At 41.6% G+C, this 25,125-nt stretch overlaps 1 protein-coding gene across 2 annotated transcripts; it reads left to right on the top strand.

Moving 5' to 3' along the window:
- Positions 1-556: 556 nt before the first annotated feature.
- Positions 557-23,023, top strand: slc25a25b (solute carrier family 25 member 25b). 2 transcript variants are annotated; one of them, XM_070988858.1, is made up of 11 exons: positions 590-1,455; positions 10,285-10,411; positions 10,775-10,862; positions 11,232-11,267; positions 11,605-11,716; positions 12,755-12,913; positions 13,059-13,211; positions 13,294-13,401; positions 13,856-14,023; positions 14,113-14,263; positions 16,532-23,023. In XM_070988858.1, the coding sequence occupies exons 1-11, from the start codon at positions 1,102-1,104 to the stop codon at positions 16,714-16,716; spliced, it is 1,641 nt and encodes a 546-aa protein (XP_070844959.1). In that variant the 5' UTR covers positions 590-1,101; the 3' UTR covers positions 16,717-23,023. The 2 variants fall into 2 exon arrangements, with proteins under 2 accessions (XP_070844958.1, XP_070844959.1); XM_070988857.1 differs by lacking the exon at positions 11,232-11,267 and having other exon boundaries at positions 557-1,455.
- Positions 23,024-25,125: the final 2,102 nt, after the last annotated feature.

Below are 25,125 nucleotides of genomic sequence, written 5' to 3' on the forward strand. Positions count from 1 at the left end.
TCTGGGGCATGCGCAGTTGGAGGAATCGGCGATCGATTACTTCCCCCTGCGACTTGACTGTGACCTTAGTGACGTCATTTCAGCACTTTTCGAGTCGTACTCGTGAACCTGAATTCGTAGTCACAGTGAAGACTTCGTAGTCGTAGAAAAATGAGTTGTATTCTCTTAACTTTGCACTCACAGCTTTTAGACTCATACTCATATAAAAACACACGTAACCCGAACCCAATTTCACAGACTCACGTATATGACAGCGGAATTTTTTCTTGTAAAACAACTTTTATGACACACAAATTGTTAACTTTACAAATACGAAACTTTAATTATGGACACGTCTTTTTGACAGCGATCTTACACCATAATTTCCCAGTGGCTCATTTAACTTATCCATACCTCTAATTTTATTAAGCTTTCGAAGATTCTGTTTTGACAACTTTTTTGTTTGTGCAATTAGAAACAGAAGACTGAAAAACAATGTTTGACTTGCAGTCAGTTGTAAAAACACCGGCTGTCACTCTAAAAATCCTAACCTCTGATGGAGTCACGCTGTAATCTCGCGTTGTACGGCGAGACTTCTGGCTCGCCCGGCTCCCGGTGCTAAACCTTCTCAACTCGGCAAGTGAACGGCTGTAACATATGGGAATAAACATCTTATCCACAACGGTCTGTTAAGCAGGACACTTATTTTCATGATGTGCGATGCACGAGCTCCGGATAAACTGTATTGGTCGATGCTGTGAAGATATTTTGATAGACGGGGCGCTGACAGCTCACGATCTTTATCTTGTCATCGCTTCTCGCCTCACCGGCATATAACTCTAACGTTGAGGTTACGTTGAAAACAAACGTTAGCTAGCTGAGCTAATTTATCAGGTGGAACTAGTGAGAGGACCCATTTTCATCTCCACGTATGTGTGAGCAGTGAAAAGTCACCAACACGGAGAAGTTAACGGGCAGCTGGTAGTTTTCCTTTCTGTACCGGCTGGAATGGAGGACATGTGACGTGGTAGCGCTCGAGGTGTAACGGTGGCTTGTCGTGCTCTTTGACTTGGCTCTCAGCCGGTTGAAATTGTAGCTAGAAGAGTGTCCATCTCTTCACTGATGCACCAGCAGGACTCGTTGATGCCTCACTTGTTCGGTGATGTGCTGTGCCAGTGCCGATCCGCCGAGACCTACCCAGGGGTCGACCCGGGCGGCGGAGGCGGGCATACCGAGGACCCCCCCTCAGCCTCCCAATCGAAACCGGTCACCCGACAGCCCGTGGCCGGTGAGTGGCACCTGGACCGCGGCCAGTCAGCGCATCCATGTGACATCTGTGGAGGCCCTGAGCAGGAGCACAGGCTGAAGGTGCTGTTCCAGGTCCTGGATGTGAACGGTGATGGAGGCATTTGTGTCAACGACCTGACCATTGGCTTGAAGAAATTAGGGGTGCATCGCACTGAACATGAGCTCAGGGTGAGTTGACACTGGCCTAGTTCATCTCAGATGTATGAGCCGTTGTCTTTATGTTTTGTTCTTCTTGTCTTGTTCTATTGCTGTCCGTATTTCTGGCATTACGTGTATAAATGCGCTGAAAACTGAAATTGCATTTCTCATTGGAAGATAGCAGTGCATGATTGTGTAAGAAAATACTTTTCTAAATGCAAGGAAAACTGTTAGGTGTAATTTGTCAGCAAGGGAAATAAGTGACAGCAAAACACTCAGATTAAACAGCACAACAGCTGGGAAAGCCCCAGAACTGTGGAGCATAAGAAATGGACAAATATACAGTATCACAAAAGGCTGTTTATATATTTTGGGGAAAAATGCAAACCCACAAGTGAATCCAAATTTGAATAAGATATCTAAGTGACCGAGTGATTTGGTTATTTATGGGCCAAAAGACATCTAGAGTCTCGATTAAAACTAAGTTTGGTTGACAAGTGAAAGTTTATCGTACTTGTCTTGATTCTCGATGAATGATACATATTTGATTGATAAACACATCATGCAGCAGTTGGAGTTGCTACTTTGCAGAAATAGTAACTGAGGGAGTCCCATCTGACCTCATCTGATGCCCGGGCTGGAAGCAGATCAGAGTTGTGGAAGTCCCTGCTTCTCTGGAAGTTTCTGTCTTTGTTTACTGAGGATAGTCACATTATCTCAGTGCATTATTAGTGTCAGCATTTGAGAAATGCAGTCGCCCTCTTGGTGTTTTACTCAACGTGCATTTAAGCGTGAGTGATGTTGGAGGAAAATGGACAGATATGTTCAAGCTGACAGGCCTTGTCAAGCCACAGGTACAGTTACAACAGCATTTGTCTAGAAGTTAGCTTTTAAACACACACATAGTTGAATCTCAAGATTAGCTACAGCAGAGTCTCAGTCCTGTCAGCTAAGAAGCATAAAGGCAGCATGGATCTATGGATCCATGCTGCCTTTATGATATACATTGATGGTGATAAACTGGTGTGGAGAAGGCCAGGAGTGCACTTTAGCTCAGATTCATTTTCTGTATTGCATGTTTTACCAAGGTATTTTGATGTATTTCGACTCAACAGAGAATCAGTACAGTGTTTGTTTGCTGCTGTTTTTCTTCCTGGGCTTTTTGGTAGTGATGATGATGATGATGATGAGCATGTTAATTAATGCATAAATAGGGTACAGTGTGCCAACAAGTGTATATCAGCTGCTGTGTTCACAGCTTGTTTCTGCTACCCCCAAGTGGCAGATTTAACAAGTCACATTAAATCGCAAAACAGTCACAAGATGTGTGTTAAAACAGTTTTATCATTTTTATATTAATTTACAGTTTGATGCTGTGAAGACCAAGTACACAATATAGTATGTAGTGTAATTTTACCATAGCAGGGCCTGTTGACCGTTACAGATGTGTTATGCATGGTGCTCAGCCACGTGATGCACACCCCCTTCCAAGAAAAACAGTGTAACACTAGTTTAGTAAACTGTAACACTTCCTCTTCCTATCATACAGTGTGTAGGAAGGGTGAGTTCAAAATGAGATAAGTGCCCGTTCTCCTTGAAGAAGAATTTGCAGGCCACCCTCCCTGCTCGCCGATAATATAGTACTGACTCACTGCCATTATTCAGTTAGCCACAGACCACAGCCTGTCAAACCTACAGTCAAATGACACAGCTGCTCACTGCCAACCAGTCGAGATGACGGACAACCAACAAAATTGCATTTAGAGAAAAGATATTCTGTGCAGGAGACAGACATTAGATTGAACAGTAATATACTGATATTCCTCCAAATTAGAAATCTACACATAGATACAAAGCAACACTGACTGAAAACCAAACCTTGTTTAATATATCATATTTTAGCAGTAAGGCATGAACATTTCTTTCTTCTATTTTAGTAAGATACAGTAACATAAGATAATGACAATAGCAGCGACATAAATAATATCTCATAGTTTAATAGTAAGGCAAAACAGCAGCAAAATGGTACCAGTCAAACCAGGTCTTGTAATTCAGGTTGTGGTCTGAGCTGTTACAGACATGAACTTTTTGAAAGCCACTTCATGGTTCAGTGTTGACCTGTTATACTAAGCCTAGTTGTAGGCAGTCACATGTTTACAGTGTCATAGACAACTACAGTTGACATTTGGAGTCTGTTCACCAACATTTCTGCTTCCAAATAATGAATACTTGATCATCTGGTAAAACTGGGAAATTCTTTCCAACTTGTCTAATCACCTGAATCCTTGGTTTACTTCACCCACTGGACTGTTGCCGCACCCCCACTTAACAACAATTAAACTGAGGATTAAGATATTAACATGACCAGGAGTGACAACTCAGGCTGCCTAAACATGCTTTGCAGGGTATGACTGGCAATATTATGTATTTTTTCTTTTTGCCAATAAACCCCACATAAAGAACAAAATCAATAATGAATATATGCTACTAATAAGTATTGTGTTTGTATCAAAGCCTGAAATATTTTATTCCTCTGAGCTCCAGTGTTGTCCAAAAACTATTGAAAACACATCAGTGAGTCACACTGTTGCACTGGGTGACGTGTTCCTCCATTACCATGAACACACACTGCAGTTTATTTTGACTGAGTCCCACACACACTGGCCTGCTGTCCCAAATACTCACCAGAGCACCAAATGTGGTGACCAGCTGGAAATTACAGAGCCTTTTCAACATTGAAACTATATGTTTGTGAGGTGTTTTTAAAGGTTTATGTCTTCAGTGGTAACCAATGGTCTTGGAACTGAGAGCCACAGACACGGGAGGGATGTCACTGTGTGTTCAGAGATGGATTAATACACTGCTGGTTTTGGTCTTTTCATGGGATTTGTTAATAATAATGAAGAAATAAGTGAGTAGGTGGAGACTTTTCTTTGTTAAAATGTAAAAATCCCTCATGCTGGTGGGGAGAGAGTAGTTGTAGTATTTGGGAATAGAGGCTTCTTGCAGGTTTTATGGTGGATTTACTGTAATTAAGAGAAGCCCTGTTTATGTCAGTAATCAGTTGGCCTGATCAGTAGGACAGGGCTGCGGAAAGCAGCTGGAGGAAGTGAGGATTTCATGAAGAGATGGACCTACTTTGCTGCGTCACACTGTAGTTTTCCCAGCAGGACGAACTCAGTGCACTGAGAAGAGAAATGTGGCGGAGCTCGGTTGCCAGGTGGATGTGATCGCCTGCAGAATGCTGACGGTGTGTTTGGAATGACTCAGAGGGAATGCAGGACAGTGAGGGAAGAGGGAGGCATCACTCAGCAGATTCTCTGCTGTGAGGAAGGTGCCACTGAGGGGAAACCCTGAGCGCCACCCTGCCCCCTCCTTCTACTTTGGCTGACAAATGAAGGCATAAATTAATTTCCATGCTGCTATTCTTCCTCCATTGGCTGAGGGGTTGTTCCACGACAGTCAGACCTGCTAGTATGGGCTGCAGTGATTGGTCGGGCTTGGCTGCAGTGAGGATGCAGGTTTCTGGAGGCTCTCTCTGCTGCATTTCTCTAGCCGCTGATACTGAAGCTGGCTAAGTGGCAAATCCTGTCTGTCTTTCGCTGCTGCCATCATTTTATCATTCTCAACAACGTGAGATATTTACAAAGTGAAATTCTAGGTTTGAGAAATTGAGAACTAATTGTGCCTCAGAACTTACATGGCAAGAGTTAGTTTGGAGCATTTCATTTCATCTTGCTGCATTTGATGTCTCTGGACCTGAGCCTGGAGGTCTGCCAGTGGAGTGTTTTTAATGAGAAAAAGATCCAGTCAGAAGATGAGGCACGGAGACACTCAAGTTGAGCAGTGAAGTGGAAGAAAATGGAGGCGTCCTCTCTGCAGTCCCACATTGTCCTCAGATGATGACCTTTCTACACTTAACCTGCTAATTCAACTCTTTGCTGTCAACCAACAGACACAGTTAAGTGTTGTTGTTGTTGTTTTTGAGTGGTGGGAAGTCACCCGGTCTTAGGATGCTGCATTATATGGTGAATTTCCTGTGCCAGAGACTTTTTGGCATGACACAGTGTAAGCCTGCTGAAACGCAGCTGCAAGGGCAGAAAGAGACTGAGGCTACGGGGAACTGCAGAGAGGGGCAAGCTGGTGTCCGCGAAAAGACTGCACACCGCACCGACAGTAAAGAAAGCAGCAGAAGTAATGTGACTCCAAAGAAAACCACAGTATTAATCATGGTGGCACCACCTACGGATCTCCAACAGGTAGGTTAAAGCCGGTGGCTGTATTCTCCTGTCCTACTTACAGTAATGTACTGTAGGTCAAGGATGGGGAACCTGTTTCTCATCAAGGCTCATTTAAATTTGACAGCCATACCCAGACGTTTCAGAGGAGTGGCACACAGGGGTGTCACTGGTGATGATGATGATGATGATGATGCTACTTGCAGCTGGTTTTCCAGGGTTCTGTCAGTCAATCTCAAGTGGAACTGAGTCTTTGCAAAAACAGGTCAATGCTTTGCAGCTCAATGATTTTGTGTGGTTGGTTGTCAGCTGGTTCCACATTAAACAGCACAGCAAATATGTTCAGTTCCTTCTATTTACTTTTCATGTCCTGAAACCTCTCACCAAATGCCTGAAGGAGTTTTCACACTCATCAGCATATTCAGATGTCATAGCAGCTTTTGTTCTTGCTCAGTAGGAAAATACACAGTGTTTCCTCATTGCAGTTCACTTGCCACAGCTTTAGTGTCACTTCAAGTGATTTGACATTTGAAAGCAGAGAGCTGAGAAGCTGGCTGGAGCTTGAGGTTCAGCTCTGAGAGGTACTAGTTAATGTCCACCATGAAGACCAAATCACACAGACACTTGCTATCACTGAGTGTCCACATCAGGTTTTGCTTCATCTCAGTGAATTATTCCAGACAAACACACACTTTGGAACAATTTTACTTGATCCGGTGTTAGCATCTCCAAAGCAGCAGAAAGGCACTTTTCACAAATTCTCCTTCAGCTTCTTAGTTATTAGCTCACTCATCACAAAACTGCATGACACTGCCTGTTGGAATGTGGTCCTGTTGGCAATCCAGACTCCACTGAAGAGCGTTAACTTTTGCATTTGTCCCTGCAGCTCATCAGTTGACCATGTTTGAAACTGTAATGACTCTTGAGATGAGCCTTTTTCATCACTATGAACTCGTCCCCACAAACTAACTGAGATACACTGGCTTACCTGTTACTTCAACAAACACATAACCTTTTGTTCTCTTCTCTTGAGTAGCACGATACTTCACATCTACTTTTTTTTTACTTTCACTATCTCTTTAGCGCCTCTGCTATCTACTTGGAGCAGGCAGCGGGATGTAACAATGCAGCTGTCTTGCAAACTCACGTGATTTGGGCAGCAGGGACTGCTTACCACTTTCTCACGGGACCTGAGAGCAACTGTTGCTGGTGCTAATGCAGCTTTATTGCATGTTTGGAGTCTTCCATGGAAGATGGAAGGTTCCATCTGACAAAAGGTAGTTTTAATATTATGAGTCATATATTTTTAAACTCAAGTGTTTACAGAACAATTACTAAATTTCATATGCCCTGATAGAAGATTTTGACCATATCACCCACCCCTACATTTAAATACCGACAATAGGTGTCAGGTGATCAAACAAAAGCAAAACATTTACTCTTTAGTTCTCCAAAAAAACTTCACTAACACTCAAAGTTACAGAAAATGACCAATCAATGATATTGTGGCATGTTGACTTCACCATCTGGTGTGAAACACCCCTGTGCCTCAGTACAGCCTTACGGAGCTGCTGAGCATGGCGGTAGGCTCTCAGTCTATTTAACCTGTTTACCCAGTGCTGGTTCTCTGAGTTAGAAGATCTTTTCCAGGAACACACCCGTCCACACTTAGACATTTACACTTGGACGGCCACAAGTACACCCACACTGATTGTTTGGGAGCTGAGCGGCTCCGGTGGAGGGTTGTGTGTCTTGCACTGTACCTTGGTTGTGAGGGGGGTCAGGCACTGCTTTTTCACTTCACCCAACACAATTTCTGTTCCAGTCTGGAGATTAAACAGGAGCTTGATATGTTTTCCCTGCTATTTTTGATCGTTATTACCTTTTATCTCATTCCAAAGTGACTGCATTTCCCTTCTCAAGCTTTGCTGTTTGCTGCTACAGAGATCTTTTCTGTTTCCTCAGCAGGGTTTCATCAGCTCTGAACAGCAGTCCAGACAGAGCTGAAAATGTGCAGTTGCTATCTGTGTGTTTGGTGTTGTATAATTTAGTGTGCCATAAATGGCTAATACATGTATTTTCACCTTGTTTAGTCCCTTAGTTAGTTAGTTAGTGATAGTTTTTCACTTCGGTCATGGCACAAATGCAAGGAACAGAAAATACTGACAGTGTTTATTCATTTCTTATATGACTTACAGTGGAATGAACTAGAAACACTTTCAGGTGGGGAGGTCACTGCAACAAACACTGTGTCACAGAGAAGGTGCAGATGTCAGCTTTCCTCCTGTCTTTGCCCAAATGACCACTTATGTTAGACAGTGATGTGGCTGATTGTTAACCTGTCAGCTGTTCAGGTGTGAGAGAAAATAAAGCATTGCACATGGAAGTGAGCTATCACTCAATAATTATTGTGTGATAGTTGGCTTAGGTACCCTGCACAGTCAAGCAGCTTTGGTCAAATCATCTTGTGCCAGCTGCACGGTTTGCCTTACCGTTTCAGCGGCTCTGCATGAAATATGATGACTGAACTTCTTGAATACTTTTCTTTAAATGGTTTATAAAGTAAGTCATTTTATCTCATGGCATTACATGTGTATGTTTTTGAGAACAGCCGGTGCACCATCCAGCTGCTTATGGTCAAACAAAAGCATGGTATTTACCATGTTAACAGCTGATGGTCCAATGGGAAGCAGGCTGCAGTGCTGGTGGGCAGGTGTTGCGCTCTCTATATGCTTTATATCGGTGCTCCAATGACACGGTTTTTCAGGAATATTCCACAAAGAGCAAACAGTCTGCCTTCTATGTAGTACATTTGCTTCTCGGTGCTTTCAGTTAGACAGTAGAGGAAACCTGATGTGTCTGTGTCTCTATGTCCCCGTGTCCAGCGTGGACCACAATGAATTTGAGTATTTTGAATCAAATGGATTACCGTCTGGGACAAAGTCAGTGTTCAAGCTGAGCTTATTTCTCCCTTCGCATGAGTTGGTGACATATCGTATGTGGAAGGTATGGTAAGGTTTAAAGATTGTTTGCTTATTTGCAGAATTGGGGGCACAGTTGACTTTGTTTCTGTCTCAGTGCAATAAGGGTGAACCTCTCTTTTTACCAATTGCCTTTGTCAAATGATACTCTCATGTACAGTTTATTAGAGGTGGCTTCTCAAATTCTCTATTTTTTTAAATGTGCCATCATGTATTTGAGCAATAATTTCTACTCATAATTGTCAAGGATCAAGTGCTTTGCCAATGACAGCAACTTATACAAATGAGGCTTTATTACTCATGTAACATCCATCTTATTAAGCATGTCTTAATCTGTTAATAAGTTCAACAGGATTAGAAGCAATAGTGATGTTACCTGGGAAATTGCACTGAGAGTCACTATGTGTCACAGCTCGTAAAGTACCGTGCACTGTCCAGAGCACTTTATAAAAAGTGACTAATGGTGGCGTCTGTGTAGCAGTATATCAGTGTACTCTGATGTACCCCTCTGTGTCTTTTTGGATACTATCCAACTATCCCACATACGTAGATTAAACTGGCCAACAGGAATGAAGCAGGCAGCTCCATCTCCACTAGCTACAATGATAAAATGCTGCTTACATGTTAATGCATCAGTTACTAATTATTTTCATTCTATACTAATCTATCAGTTATCAGTTAGTTCTGTGATTAATTGATGATTAATTGATTAATCATTTAGTCTGTAAAATGTTAGAAAATATTGAAAAATGCCAAGGAGTCCACGGTGACTTCTTCAACAGTCTGAAGCCCAAAGCTGTTCATAGTACTGCAGCTGTATTACCTTGCCATGTTCATGTGTTCTAACTTTAAAAGATGTAAAAGGCAAAACATGTAAAAATGCTGGTCAGATCCTTTAGGTAGTTGTTTTGCAGTGATATAATTAATTGTAAAAACACATCCAGTCCCTCAAACAGTGGCCAATGGACTGGTCTCTACCTCGTGGGTCACATGGCTGACTTATTTGCTCATGCTCAGTCAGTTTTGCCCCCTCACCAGCAGAGCAAGTCATTTGGCAAAGTATTGCTTAGGTGCATCTGGTGAGAGACAAACATGTAGATTTCCTCTGTGGCCTGCAGACCTAACTGTTCCTTCCCTCAGATAGCCATTTCCTTCCAGTGAGTGCATGTTCATGTTCCAGCTAACTCTTCATTCCTTGTAGAAATCCTTCCAGTTGGCTTGACAGGCTGTATTGGCAGAAAGTGCTGTGGACTGTTCAGGATGCTTAATAGCCTTATATGTGTGATGGCTGTAAAGTGGTCTAAATTGCAGGCTGAGTCAACAGTGCACAGATGGCAGGAGATGGAGGAAGCTTCATCGCTCTGGCCTCTGCTGCTGTTTGTGACATCACTCTGTCCACAAAGCGATATGGCTGTCTTGATTAACTGCGGTGAATGAGTTCAAGTTAATATCCTTTACAGATAATGCTGCTGTATATACAGCTAATGCATCATGATAGCTGAAACATGTTGACCTCATTTGAATACTAAAATGAGGCAAAATAGCCATGAACTGCTGTCCTCTGTCCCTCACAAGTTTGTTTCTCAATGGACACGTGTTCCTCAAAGGGTTCTCCTGTCTCTTCTCTTCTCTTCTGACAGAAAATAGTGAAAGCAGGGGACAAAGACCTGGACGGACAGTTAGACTTTGAGGAGTTTGTTCATTACCTCAGAGACCACGAGAAGAAACTTCGGCTGGTCTTCAAGAGTCTGGACAAGAAAAATGATGGTAAGCAGTCTAGAGACTTACTTTTCAAGTCTGCTTTAGATTCATGAGAACAGATAGGATCTACATAGTAGACAAATAAATGGGTTCCCTCAGTGATTGGGGTCCTCACAAGAGACGGAATGAAGAAGAATGTTCAAAAAGCAGCAGTGGTAGTGATATCTTAACTTTGATCCCTAGTCTGGGTTAAGATCCAAATAAACTCTGGATCCTACAATTCCCATAATGCAATAAATAGTATCTTTTTGTTAGACTTGATAAAGCTTCTCCAGAAACTCAAAAGACATATACTCCACCTGTGTTTACGGGCTGAGTGTTGCACCTTTAATGACTAATTACAGTGTCTAATCTCTGTCTGTGGTGCAGGGCGGATAGACTCACAGGAGATCATGCAGTCTCTGCGGGACCTGGGAGTGAACATCTCTGAGGAACAGGCTGATAAAATTCTCAGAAGGTGAGAGTGATGCTGTGGTCCACCGTCTCTAATACACTTAACAGATTCACAAATCCCTCTACTCCTTTTCTGTGAGTTTGTGTCTGTGATGTCTCTCATCTTTTTCTTTCTGTAATTTAACTCACATGTGCATGTGATCACATTTAGACAACAACTACAGGCAGCAGTTAGGTGACAGTTGGGCCAGTTTTTGTCGCACTCTTCTCTTTAGCCTCTTTCAGACATGCACCTCTTTACGTCACTGCTCATTGGACTATTTGTTCTGTGTACGTAGCAGCAGGTTGCTCATGTTGTTATGGCTCACTGTGTCTAGTTCTTCTAACCTCCTGTCTGTGTTTCTGTCTGTCTCTTCTCTCTGGCTGGTCTCAGAATAAGGAGGGGTCATATCTGGGCCCCTATCTTGTAGTAAGTAGTAGATTCTACAGTCTGCTTGCTAAGCTAGTGCGACACTGATCACCATTGCATAGTGTGTCTAATTCAGTAGCAGCTGCCATTTATCGAGTGATTTTAAATGAAAAGTGCAAGAAATATCACATTGGCAGACAAAGAAATGCTATGATAATATGGTGACTCAGCTGTGGCACAGGGCACTCCAGTAAAGCATCCTGCTACAACAGAATGCACTTGAACTCATATAGGAAGCCATAAGAAATGAAACAAATGTTACTATTATTGAGAAGTAACAGAGCATGTGGTCTCATTTGTGACAGTCTGTATTTCCTGTGTTATTTCACACCCCCAGTATGGATAAAAATGGCACAATGACAATTGACTGGAATGAGTGGCGGGATTACCACCTCCTGCATCCAGCAGACAACATTCCTGAGATCATCCTGCACTGGAAACATTCCACGGTACACACCCTTCTCCTCTCCAAAGCAAGAGCAGCAAATGTTCAGAGCAGACACAAAGTCCAAATCTCAGCCTTTCTACTACATTTTTTTGCGGGCACAGTGCGTAAGACAGAGATGTTCAACATGGTTCCTACAGTGTGAACGTTAAATGATGAAAATACCAATGAAACATTAATAGGCACTTATCCGCAAAAGTTTAGTGTAGAAAGGAGGAGTCAAGCTGGTTGCTGTCACTAGAAAAGTTTCTTATAACGCAGAATAATTGGCACCCAATAATGAGAAAAGGCTTTTCCAAAGACAAGAAACGTTTGTTGTCATAAAGGGAAACTGAGCACTTTTTTGTCATGGTGACATAGCCATTGTGCTTAATATAATGCTGTTGTTATTGTTTTCAAATTCCTTTTGCATTATGTTTTTCTATGTTTTAAAAGGACACAACTTCAACTCTGTTATCACAATAATTTAAACCCACTTCAGACAGGATTTATTAGAAGAACTCATGCAGCAGTTAGTGACCTTAATCCTGTTCAGACTGCATGGCAGATTTTCACCCATACCCAGTAATAATGACAGCCACGGTTACCTGTTGTTTTCAGTGCATTCTTTGGTCGTCCTGTAATTTAGATCCCAGATGACCAGAGAGACACATTTTAAAAGTGCATGTGAGTTTCAGTTTCATCAGCTCAGTGTTTGAATTTTATGTGGCAACTGAAGAAATAGGTGCCTGATAGATGCCAGCACATTAATACTCAATACTCATCAAATAGACTGCACGTTGTCACGTTACAGGCGAGTCTGCATTTGTATAGCCCAAACCGATTTTATGTGCAGTGAGTGAGCAATGCCAGTTGTTCATTCTAAGTAACCTACCATTAATAGCTTTTTCTCAGGCTTCTGACTGGTCAGCATGGCTTTAGAGTGAGAGCTCTGTTGCTGCCTGCTGGTTTGGCCTGCTCTTGACAGCGCTTCAGTTGTCTTGTGTGAACAGTATAGTTGGCATTAGCGTTTCCAGGCATGAACCCTCTGCTTCCTCCTCAGATCTTTGATGTTGGGGAGAGTTTGTTGGTGCCTGATGAGTTCACGGCAGAAGAGAAGAAAACAGGAATGTGGTGGCGACACCTGGTGGCTGGAGGAGGAGCTGGTGCTGTGTCTCGAACCTGCACAGCGCCGCTGGACAGGCTCAAAGTGCTCATGCAGGTAAAACCCAACAGTCAGCTGAGAAATGAGAGAGTGTTTTGGTAACTGACTCTCATAGAGGGATTTTCATTCCCGACAAAGTGAACAAAGGGATGTGAAATAGTGATCACAATGTGACTGTTTGTCTTGGTCCTGGCCTTCCCAGGTTCACGCCTCCAAGAGCAACAGCATGCGCATCGCTGGGGGTTTTGCCCAGATGATCCGAGAGGGCGGTGTGAGGTCACTGTGGCGGGGCAACGGTATCAATGTCATCAAAATCGCACCCGAGTCTGCTATTAAATTCATGGCCTATGAACAGGTATACAACAATACAGCTGTGACTCCAATAAGCTGTCATATTTTCTGTTGTGCATAACATTAAAGGATGACCTGTCCTTCAGATTAAGCGACTGATTGGAAGCAACCAGGAGACGTTGGGCATTGCAGAGAGATTGGTGGCAGGCTCTCTGGCTGGAGCAATTGCTCAGAGTAGCATCTACCCCATGGAGGTGAGAGACCACTGAACACAGACAGAATGAGACTGTTTTTCAAGACCGTACTTAAAAAACGAGCTTCTATTCATTCTGTAAATGAATTGTAGCATCTCATGACTCATTGTTTGTATGCAGATATATCCAGCTGGATTCTTTTTGTCTTGTGACTGACTGCCCATTTTAACTTTTAGCCGTGAACTCATCATGTGAAACTGTACTGTGACCTCTTATCTGGAGGAAATCAGACCTTCACATCTAGACTCACAGACCTTCAGTTATGCACAAACCGTGAGCGAGTCATTTATGTAAATGAGGTTCATGACAATGCTTATTTTCATATCCAAGATAATGCACGGCAAATGTAAGTCTATGTTTGTAACCTCTGAAAGATTTTCTACAACTCTTGGACAACACAGTGGAGGTTAGTTTCATCTGTCAGCAGGCCTGACATCACTTCTTGTACTCTCAGGTCCTGAAGACACGGTTAGCTCTGAGGAAGACTGGCCAGTACTCAGGCATCTTGGATTGTGCCAAACATATTTTCCGGAAGGAGGGCGTGGCTGCTTTCTACAAGGGCTACATCCCCAACATGCTGGGCATCATCCCCTATGCTGGCATCGATCTGGCTGTCTATGAGGTGTGTGGTTGTTGTCACTGGACAGCTTGTCTTTTTGTTTTTTGTTTTTTTGGGTTCAGTCTGACTCCTTTGCGCTCCTCCTCTCTCAGACGCTGAAGAATTCCTGGCTGCAGCGCTTCGCCACAGACAGTGCTGATCCAGGAGTGTTTGTGCTCCTGGCTTGTTGCACCACCTCCAGCACCTGTGGCCAGCTGGCCAGCTACCCACTCGCCCTGGTCAGGACTCGAATGCAGGCACAAGGTCAGTCATTGCCAAGCTCTCATGTATGATTATGAGTTTCTCAGTAGAGTGATTACTCATTAGTCAGTCAGTTTATTAGAATGACTGGTCAGTGTTCCAGGTCAGATTCAGCAAGCTCTCCTAACTAATTTGTCTTAAATCATTTGTCTCAAATTGATGAATGCCACCTCTCCACCTGTGTGTGTTCATGGTATTTGATCATTACCATAGACCAGGCATCTCAAACTCATTCCACAAAGGGCCGTGTGGCTGCAGGTTTTTCCTCCAACCAATCAAGAGCACGCAGTCTGACCAATCAGCTGTCTGAAGACTGAGATCAGCTCATGAAATGAGTCAAGTCTGGTGTGCTGCTGCTTGGTTGGAAAGAAAACCTTCAGCCACTCGGCCCTTTGTGGAATGAGTTTGAGACCTGTGCCATAGACAAAGCCCCTAACTGCTTTGTAAGGCTACTTACCCAAGAAATCATGGGATTTTGTTACAGTAATCTTATGTGGATAACCTTCCATGTAATGTAACATAACAGCGAATTTTGTAACATGCCTCTAATAAGCATCGATGCGTGACATTACACATAACATTTTGTTTACTATGACATACGTTTCTTCATTTTCCCTCCATGTATCCTGGCTAGCTGATGTTTGAATAGAGCTTGAATCTGTTATGATTAAAAAATGTCAGGCAAGTGTACATTTAATATTTCATGTCAAACTTTGGCTGGAAACCAAACGAGGAGGGGATGTGGCGAGGCACACAGTGGAGTAGAGGCAGTGTTAGATAGACAAAATTCTTTTTTCTTTTGCCAAAGCTAGTTTTATTTCTCCATTTTTGTTTGCTGCTTGTTCTGCATTTTTAATCCTTGGGCTTTATTTTAAGTGTACATTACTTTATCTTGCTTCTATGTTTAACACAGCGTGCTGCCATTGTAATGTACACTGTCGCTGTCCTTAAAAACCCAATAAACAGACCTAAAAAAAGAAACTTAACAAGAGAATGACCAGCGTGTATGATACAAACTCTGTTAAAAGAGCTTTGATATTTGCAAATGGGGAGGCAGCCCTCACAAGTCATGCTAGGGGAAGGAGGCATGTCCAAGACAAGAAGACCGTGAGAAACGGCGACCAGTCGAGGCATTTTTCAACTCAATGAATGTGCCTCCAACAAGAACATGTTGCTACAGCTACGCATAGCACTTTAAATGTAATACCAGCATCCATTGCTATCAAAACTGTGGCCGCTGAAATACTTAAGGCACTCAAGGTGACCTTTTTTCACTTGACAGTGCATTGAGAATACGTTTATGTAATGCTTGAAAGAATTGTTAAGAAATGTGTTTGGAAGAGGGCCGACATGCTAATGTTGCCACAATGTTTTTCAGACTTGTGTCCATCCTTGGAACCTTGTGGAAATGTTTGAAATTAGTCCATGAAAATGTGTGGGAACCCTGAATTGAGTTCTTTAGATTTCTGTCCAAATTGAAGCCAAGTATATCTCAGCTCGAGGCCACATTATCACCATGTCTCTTTTTATATCTAAAACAGACAAAACATGAGCATCACACAAAAGGGTATAAATTCAATATCATAGCTACATTTGAAGCAACTTCTTCCAAAAGTACCTATAGAGTTCTAATGTGAAATGATTGTACTGTGACTTGAACGTCTAGACTGGCACATCTTTAATGAGCATGGTGCATGATGTTCATTGACTTCATGGACTCATGCCTCCGGCACTCCAGAAGGCAACAAGTGAGTAGCAATGGTGCGGTTGGAGGACGATTAAAGGCAATTTGCTGACTGAATTTGGAAACGTGCATTTTGGAACAGAGAAAATTAGGTTTTAGAACTGCCACAGTGAATAATGACAGTCCCTGCCTACACTCAGCACAAGTTCAGTGTGTAGACGTGTGTGTACATGCATTTGATGTGTGCACACAGGCACCATGTGATATCTTCCTGTCCGACAGCTGAATTGGGTTTATATTTCTGTTACCAAAGACTTTCTTTCCATCATCTTGGCTCGAGCTGAACTAAACATGCCACAGCCTGGCTGAGTGAGTTTGGGCGAAAGCACACGGCTATAAAGGAAAGGTCTGCACTGCATTTATAATACAAGACAAAATGAGAGCATCTTTGGGAAATGAATGTGGTGCACTAATTGTGTAATTTCACAATTAGTGAAAATCATAATCATAATCATAATTGAAAATAAAATTTGATTGACTTCTTATACCTGTGTTTGATGAGCCCGTCCTCCCTTTGTTGTCCTCAGCTACCCTGGAAGGAGGCCCTCAGATGAGCATGACAGGCCTGTTCAGACATATCATTAGGACCGAGGGGGCCATGGGACTCTACAGAGGCCTGGCACCCAACTTCATGAAGGTCATTCCATCTGTCAGCATCAGCTACGTGGTCTATGAGCACCTCAAGTTGACACTGGGGGTCCAGTCAAGGTGAAGAGGGAGACAGAGAGGAGATCAAGATGCCAAAGGTTTTTTGCTTTTCTTTTGAGCTGAAGATTGACTGAGTTTGGCTCTAAGGAACATGCAACTGACATTCAGCATATTTAAATCAATCAAATTCCAGGGTTTAAAAGGTGAACGTGAGATGATGTGAATGAAGATGAAAACTTGAAAGCAGAGAGTTTGATGAAGACTTTCTAGATGCAGGAACTCTTCATTGAAGAAGTCTGTTATTTTCTCTTATTTAACTCTTTCTTTTAGCATCAACAGCTGTTGATCTTAGCTTAGGAAGACGCAAGTTTACATTGAATTAATTTAAGTGGTTTATTGGTGTACCAGTAAAATGCATCTGCTTGTTTTGGGCACTGACATTGATATGGCAGGAGCAGTCCTGCTATAAAAAGAAGCTTTGTCTTGAAGGGCTTTGCTAAGGCGTATCACGAAGCATTTCCAACGTCTTCCTTCTGGAAGGCTTGAACACTACTGATCATCAAAAGTACGCTGCACAAAACCAGTGTGGATATAACCTCTGCATCTAATATGCTCCTTTACATTGATCTAGATGAAATCCACCGCTTTGTTCTGTGTAACAAAGTGATCAATGGTCAAACAAGACCTAATTAAGGAGCTTTATGTCTTTGATGGTAAATGGACTTTTGTAGTCTTAACGACCACTCAAAGCGCTTTTACAGTCTGTTTGTTCACTCTGCCCAAAGGTTCAGCCTTCCCATTATTGCCACTCCAAACCCCCTCAGGCCTAAATGTGAACTTTCCACAGTTCATATTAGTTTGCCCAAACAAAGGGATGAATGTTGTAATGTGACTCACCCCTTGGCTCCAGTGCTACCCTCATGGTTTTTACTCCACTTCTGTAAGGATCTAGGAGTAGCACAGTTGTTTTTATGTTGTTTGTTCCGTCCCACACTTTTGTTTTGTTGATGAAGTTTTGAAGAGAATGGAAAAGTCTTGATTTATGTTTGGTTGCACTATTCCAGACATCATAGTTTTCATTTTAAATGGCAAGTTGAAGATTAAGGACAGTCTGATCTGTCAAACAACTTGACATAGTGCACTTTGATGTCCTTGTTTGTAGGATTGGGTCAGTTTTGGAATTTACTGTTCCAGAGTTCCAGCTTCAACCGGTTTGATTTCATGCGGACTAATTCAAGTGTTTGTCATTATGGAATATTGTAGCAAATCACACAGAGACAAGAAAAAGAGTGCTGCTAACCTTCTTTAGTACAGGGAACAAGATCTCATAAACACTGTCCGAAAAATACATCTATTGTTGTCTCAGGACACTGTCCATATAGAGCAGGCCAGGACCATGCTCTTAATCTACAGAGCCCCAACAATTACCCCATGAGCAAGCACATCTGGGACCAAGAAATGTAAAAGCGACTTCACTAATGGTTTAAACTTCAAACTGGCACAAAAATGGCATTTACCAACATAAACCACTGTGTTCAGAAGAGACACATTACAAACACTACCAAAAAGTAACATTTGCATTTTGGAACAAAAAACAGCAAACTACTTAGTCCAGCACGAGGCATGCACTATGAGAAATGTGGGCTGATGCTACAAGATGACGCTTTGCATCGATCTGCATGGCACGGATGTAGGCAGGAAATTTGCATGAAGGCAACATAAAGGGAAAGTGAACGTGACAGAAACCCTTCATTTCTTAAAAGGCCTTTAATATGAAGGGTGTGCAGGAATGTTCAGCATTTGAGATTTTGATTTTGAACTTATTTTGACATCAAGTTGCACCAGGCTGAAGCCTTATTAAATCTATTATTTGATGTTAAACTTAAGAAAAGGAAAAGTTAAGTTGAATGGTTTTTATGAGAAATAAAAACCCAATGTGTCCCTCGATTGACCTCGCCCATTGAAGTTCACGCCCAAGAGAGCTCCTGGAGTTCAGCCACCTCTCAACTGCCACCGCTCAACTCCAGGTGAAATTTTCTCACACTTTTTTGATGCAGAAGTGCAAAAACACCGACAAAAATGCAGCCAGAAATCTGCAAAGCGGGAGAAAATTCGTCTGGAGAGAGATTACCAGAGGAGATGAAGAAGTACCTGAGCTTGTTGCTGTACATGGCAGTGCTGGACCTACCGAAGGTGGCAGACTCAATTCAATTTTTCATGGAAAATTCAATTTTCTATGTGACCTTTCCCTCCACTGTCATGTCCAGGGACAGTGTCATGGCAATTTCTTCCAATCTGCATATGAGTGATCCAGCAGAGGATGCACTCAATGACCAGAAGAAGGGCACAGAGGAGTATGACTGTCTCCTCCAGGTCAGACCTCTCCTGGACATTATGAGGAACCACTGCATGTCAGTTTACCATCCAAAGCAGCACATCTCAGTGAATGAGAGGATGGTTGCCACAAAAGCCAGGATTGCCATCAAGCAATATATGAAGGCTATGATGATCAAGTGGGGGCTGAAATTCTTCGTGCTGGCTGGATATGACACCTTTTACACAAGCCCCTTCCTCTTCCGTCACCTGGGCTAGCAGGGATTTGGGGCCTGGCAAGGGAGTATTGATGTTCCAGCCACCACAGAAAATGTCACCAAGAGGCTCCATTCACTGGATCAGTGGATGGACACCAGAGAGGTCTCCATCTGTACAAACGTATATCCTGTTTACTCCGCTTGCAGAAAGCAGAAGATGGGCAACATGAGAGAGTCCTTGTCCCCAAACCAACAGCTGTAGGCAAGTACACGAAGTACATGGGAGGGGTGGACACATCGGACCAGATGTTGTGAACCAACTCCACCCACAGGAGAACCAGAAGGTGGCATGTCACAGTTTTCCAGCATTTTCTGGACATTGCTGTCACTAACAGCTACATCCTTCACAAGAAGTTATGTGCCAGCCAGCAGCAAAGGCCCGAAACATGTCAGCAATTCCAGGAGGAGCTTGCTGCATTTCCCCCTGGAGTCCCACTAGACGGCAGGCCACAGAGGACCCCATCAGTTCCCTGTTCCCACAAGCGAAGGACAGGGGAAGGCACAGAGAGCCAGCCTGCGGCGACGGCAGTGCACTCTGTGCAAGAGGAGCACCCCGTGGCAGTGTGAGGTATGCAGTGTGGCTCTGTCTGCAGCTGGAGAGGGACTGCTTCAGGGACTGCCACACCAAAAAAAACGTGCAGAAAAAATTGAGAACCAAAAGGCCAGGACTGACACTCTTTTTGTATATATGAAAAATAGCTCAATGTTCAAATTGTTCATGTGAAATTGTTTGTTCATGTCGTTACAGAGTTCTTATCCTGTTATAAACTTGAAAAATCCAAATCCATTTTTTTTTTGTCTTTTTTCCCTTTAAACTGTTATTGCACAGTCGAAAACACACAGTAATATTGAATAACTGCCAGATATTGAAAGTTGAAGTTGTCTTGGAAAAAGGGGCAGAAGCACTCACTCAATTCGTAATTCGAAAGCCATAAAATCCAAATAAACCACTGCATTTCATTGTCTCTGTGCTGCACTCTGACGATGACAGTCAAGTTGAATCTAATCTAATCTAATAAATCCAGGCAGCCTGAATATAATTATAGTCATAATATTACATGACAGTATGATATCACAGTATATCATTCATCATGTTCACCTTTAGCTTCCCAGGTTCCCTTTGCACAGATTTAATATGAGCCACCAGGTAAAAAGTTGACTTTGTGATGAGGATTTACTGGTTATATAGCTGTCAGTGTTTTTTAAAATGTTGTTGGGACTCTGAATCTAAGGAATCTCAAAGGAATATGAGTAACTGGCTTTTCAGTTCAAGACATTTTCCATTCTTGTACAATGTAAATAAACACTCCTTTAAGTCACATAGCAGGACATGGAAGCAGAGGCAGCAATCTCGACTGATGCCTGTGTCAAATGATCACAGATTCCACTGAGTGCCTTGTGTGCCAATCCTCTCTTATGTAAACGTACCTAAATACTATCAGAGATGGAGTCTGTGGAGCATTGAATGCACTTTAAGGTACTCTGCTTTAATCCCTGTATTTTTATTTATTATTGTATTTATTTATTTTTAAAAAAGGATGAATGGCTGAATTTATGATCTATTGGTTATGCTGAATATGTAATATTCAAGTGGCATTTTGAGTCATCTGTGGCCTTAGTTAAAAACTGAGGCTTATGGTTTGTTTTTGAGTGATAGAAGTTACTCATGTGGTTTAAAATTCAAAGCCTCAAAGATGTGGAACCCCGAAGTGTTCACTCTTAATTATCATATGAATACATTGTGTAAAATATATTAAGGAACCAATAATTTGTGAAATACTTGAAGAAAATTCTCAACTTATTCTTCTGAAAAGTTTTGTAGTTGTTCATTCTTTGCTGGATATAATTTTTATTAGAGTACAGATATTTTTTTTTCAATTTCCCCTTTTCAGAACTTCATTTCAAAATGGTACTTTTATTTTATGTCAAGTTTTATTATCTAACGTTGCTTTCCAGAATGACACATTTCATTGGTGTTTCATTTCGTGGCCTTGTCACCACCTGCCCACCTTTCATGCCTCCTGCCTCTCTGAACCTGGCACGTGCTACAACTGCTAAGACACTTAACCAGTTAGCTAGAGCAACAATGTCAAATTAATGGTAATTAACCCTCTTTAGTTTTTAGCCTTAGCTTAAAAAGGCTACTCATGCTACCTGCCTTTTTGCCTAATTAGCTAGAATAGCTTGTCATCTTGGATTATAACTGTTAGCTAGCCCCTGTCAAATACAGCAACACAGTGAAAGTAGAAAGTCTTTTTTGTGTCTTTCTCTGTGGAACATCTTTAAAATCAAAATGTGTCAGACATAACTATTAACTAACTAATTAATCAGCTGGCATTAGTCAATACTGGCTCTTCATTTTGATGAGTAATAAACCAAACACACAACCCCACCTAGCTAGTTAGCCAGCTAGGTAGGTAGCATTAGCAGCCTTACTAAACTAAATAAATGTAATATGTTTGCTGGTTGTGTGTGTCTTGTGTTTATTCACAACTGTAACCTCTAGTTGGCTGATTCAGTATTACTTTGGCAATGTTGTTGATCTAGCTAACACGTGCTAACTGGCTAAGTTATCTTGCCATTGCTGAGCTTGCAAGCTAAAGAGGCAAGAGGCATGTGATAGGCTGAAGGGTGCAAGGGGATGTGGGAACACTGCTGTCATTAGTAGTGACATAAATTACAAAAAATGTTACGAAAATGTTTGGAAAAAGATCTTTTAAAAATACAAAGTGACTTTGGAAAAGGGGCATTTTGAAATGAAAAATTCTAATAAATAGAAATTAAATTGGATAAATCTCTATGAAAATAAGATGAAATAATAGTTTAGAATGAGTTCAGTTTAAAAATCCAATTTTTGTCTTACAAATATTTTGCCTAATTTATTTATATTACTCTCATTTTAGAATTATTTATTCATTTGTTATTAAACACTTTGGGGACTGATACAAAGATTCTGCCATGACACACATTCTAAGCAGTGAGAGATATAATCCAAACAAGATCTCATCATATTGAATCAAGCCTGTATCGTGGAAAATACTGTAATAAGCGGAAGGATGTATTCATTAAAAGAGCAGCTCCCCTGCTGATCAAACCAGCGTGCTGTACAGTCTGTATGTCACTGATAGAACTGCAGTCTCACATGTTGGACTCTCTGCTTGTGACCTGCAGAATGCTGCTTTTGTCAGCTGCCTTAAGTACCACGTCTGCTTTTGAAATCACACTGTGTCTTTGTAGCAGGTGAAGAAGAGATGATGGGCTTACATCTGCTCATTTGATTGTTGATTCTTACAACTGTAGAAGCAAATGTCTCAGTCCATCTCTATCTCTTCGCTTCTATTTCTTGTTGGCTCAACAAGTGTGTATCTGGCCCCTCATTCTGATATCATTTGTGCATAAATTGGTGACGCTTAATGATGTCACTATGTGGCTGCATGTAAATGTTTTCCATATTTTGCAGAGTGTAAAGTAACCATACGATGTCTTAAATGTAGCCCTTACTGTATGTTATACTGACCAGCAGCAGCGGAACTTAAAATGTACACAAACTACTACACTATACAAACTGAAGGCTACAATGCATATTGGTAAATGCTGGCATAGTTTATGAAGTTTATTCAATACATGTTTCTATTTTGTTATGCTAGCTATATGTGACAGAGATGCCAGAATGAGTATGTGAGTTCTTGTACAGTAGTTGTTTGTAGATGCATCCATTGAAAGAATGTTGGGGTGTTATGCTTGTGTACCTCAGATGTGAAATAAACTACTTCAGCAGTGTTTTGATTTGGTCTCATTTGATGTCCATCTCTACAACTGAAATCATTCCTGAGTTTGCACAACATGACAAATGTATGTTGTTTATGACAGTGCCATAAGAAGCAAAGCTTTAAAATCGTCTTATATGATGTTATTGTCCTTTCTCAAGCGAGTCATCACCTGGAAAAGATGTTCACCTGAGATTGTAACATCCAAATGTCACATCAGGTTTCAGTGGTGGAGGGAGACTGAATGACAAAGACAAAGACTGAAACTGAGTGTGTCCAGTTGATCCTCCAAAAGCCTTGCAAATGTGATTATATGTTGTGACTGTTTACAATCCTGCACCAGAGAATCATTTGCAATAGTCATTTGAGTCAGCAGCTCATGCTAGGCCCTGTATAGGGGGACCACCAGTCTCACCAGTCACCAGTCACCGGGCTCCAGGCACAGCAGCACGCACTCACAGTAGAAAACACAGCACCTCTTCAATTGTACAGGCTTGTTCAAAGGATAACTAGGATGGATCCAAACGCATTGAAACACTTGAATGAATAAGAAAATGTTTAATGGCTGGTTTCAGGGGATGACGCCTGCCCTGTGGCAGCATGTGCTCAGTGTGGCTCAGTGCCAATGTGAACCAGTAAGGACTGTGTGCTATTTTAATGTGCAGGTAAAGTGTCATCTGCTTTCAAAAACATTTGGCTGGCAGTCAATTACAAAATAATGATTCGTATGAAATGTTAGATATTAGATGATACTCTGGAATTAGTGAAAAACTTCATAAGAATTTTAAACCCTTCATAAACTACAAGCTTTTTTGTTGGGTCAATCAAGCTGTCAGAAAACATTTATAGTGGCAGAATAAGTTTCCTCCTTCAGGAATCATTAAACTAAACAGAATTCTTCTATTTGTAGATGTAATGGAATCTCACTCACTTTCATGCTGAATTCATCCTGGGGGGCATTGGAGGGTATTAACGGTTTCATTCTGTGAGGGTATTGTGACAGACCTGTTACCTTTTTATCAAGTTATCCATTTCCAGAATCTCATCTCTTCATTCGAAGTGTGTGTCCTCTGTCTGCTTGTTGTAACACTGCCATCTGCTGCTCACGACAAACTGGCTGAGGAGACCTCTGAGCTCTCTGAAATCATTTGGCAGCTGAGGCCAAGTGTGAACACTTAGCTGACAGCAACACCAAAATGAAGTCAAATAAAGTGTATGTATAGCAGCATCATGATTGATGATAGCCTCTCCACAAATGGATGCTGATACATAAACACGTAATGAATGACAAAATAATACAGTTTTACAACTGTAATGTTTTGTCATGAAACATATCTTGCAAAATGTAATTGTTGAAAATGTTGCATATTTATACTCCAAAATATCACTTATAGCTTTATTATAATGTGTTACAAACAATGTATTAGATGTTTACATACTTCTGATAAATGATAAATATTAGGGTTAAAGTACCCCAAAAAAGACTGAAATTTAACTTAAACACCAGTGACTCACTTATACATTAGTCTTTTGACTTGAAACAGGTTGATATCCTCCCCAACCCCAAATATTATACATGATGCTATAATAAACTCTTAATTTTTCACATATACCTTGAATGAATCTGACAGCAGCCAATCATGTGTGAGTTAGAGAGAAAAATGCATCTGTCAGTGCAGACAACAGATGATACCTGGAATGATCACAGTCACTACTTGACAGAAGCCACTTTTGCTTTTAAAAGTTTATTTGAAAGTGATGAATCAAATTCCAAACTTAAAAAGCAGTCCTGCTTTCTGTACATTAAGCCTACTACACTAGCTGTTACTGTGCTTGTGTTTCTATGGTATTGAAATTCTGTTTGTTGGAGGGTGATTTGAGGTGGGAATACTTTCTCTTAAAGCTCTAAATAAAAGAAAAAGAAAAAAAAAAGCATTACATTTCTTGAGGGAGCATTATGACTTGTTTAATACTTGAAACACAAATTTTAGACTTGGACTTGACTTGGGACTTTATAGCCATGACCTGACAGTCACTTGTGACTCGCATTAACAAAGACTCTGCTCTGAGTGTCCCACTGAGTCATGACAGTGTGACAGTGAGCCAGCATGGACC

The sequence above is a fragment of the Chaetodon trifascialis genome, chromosome 20, assembly GCF_039877785.1.
Source record: "Chaetodon trifascialis isolate fChaTrf1 chromosome 20, fChaTrf1.hap1, whole genome shotgun sequence".
Lineage (NCBI taxonomy): Eukaryota > Metazoa > Chordata > Actinopteri > Chaetodontiformes > Chaetodontidae > Chaetodon > Chaetodon trifascialis.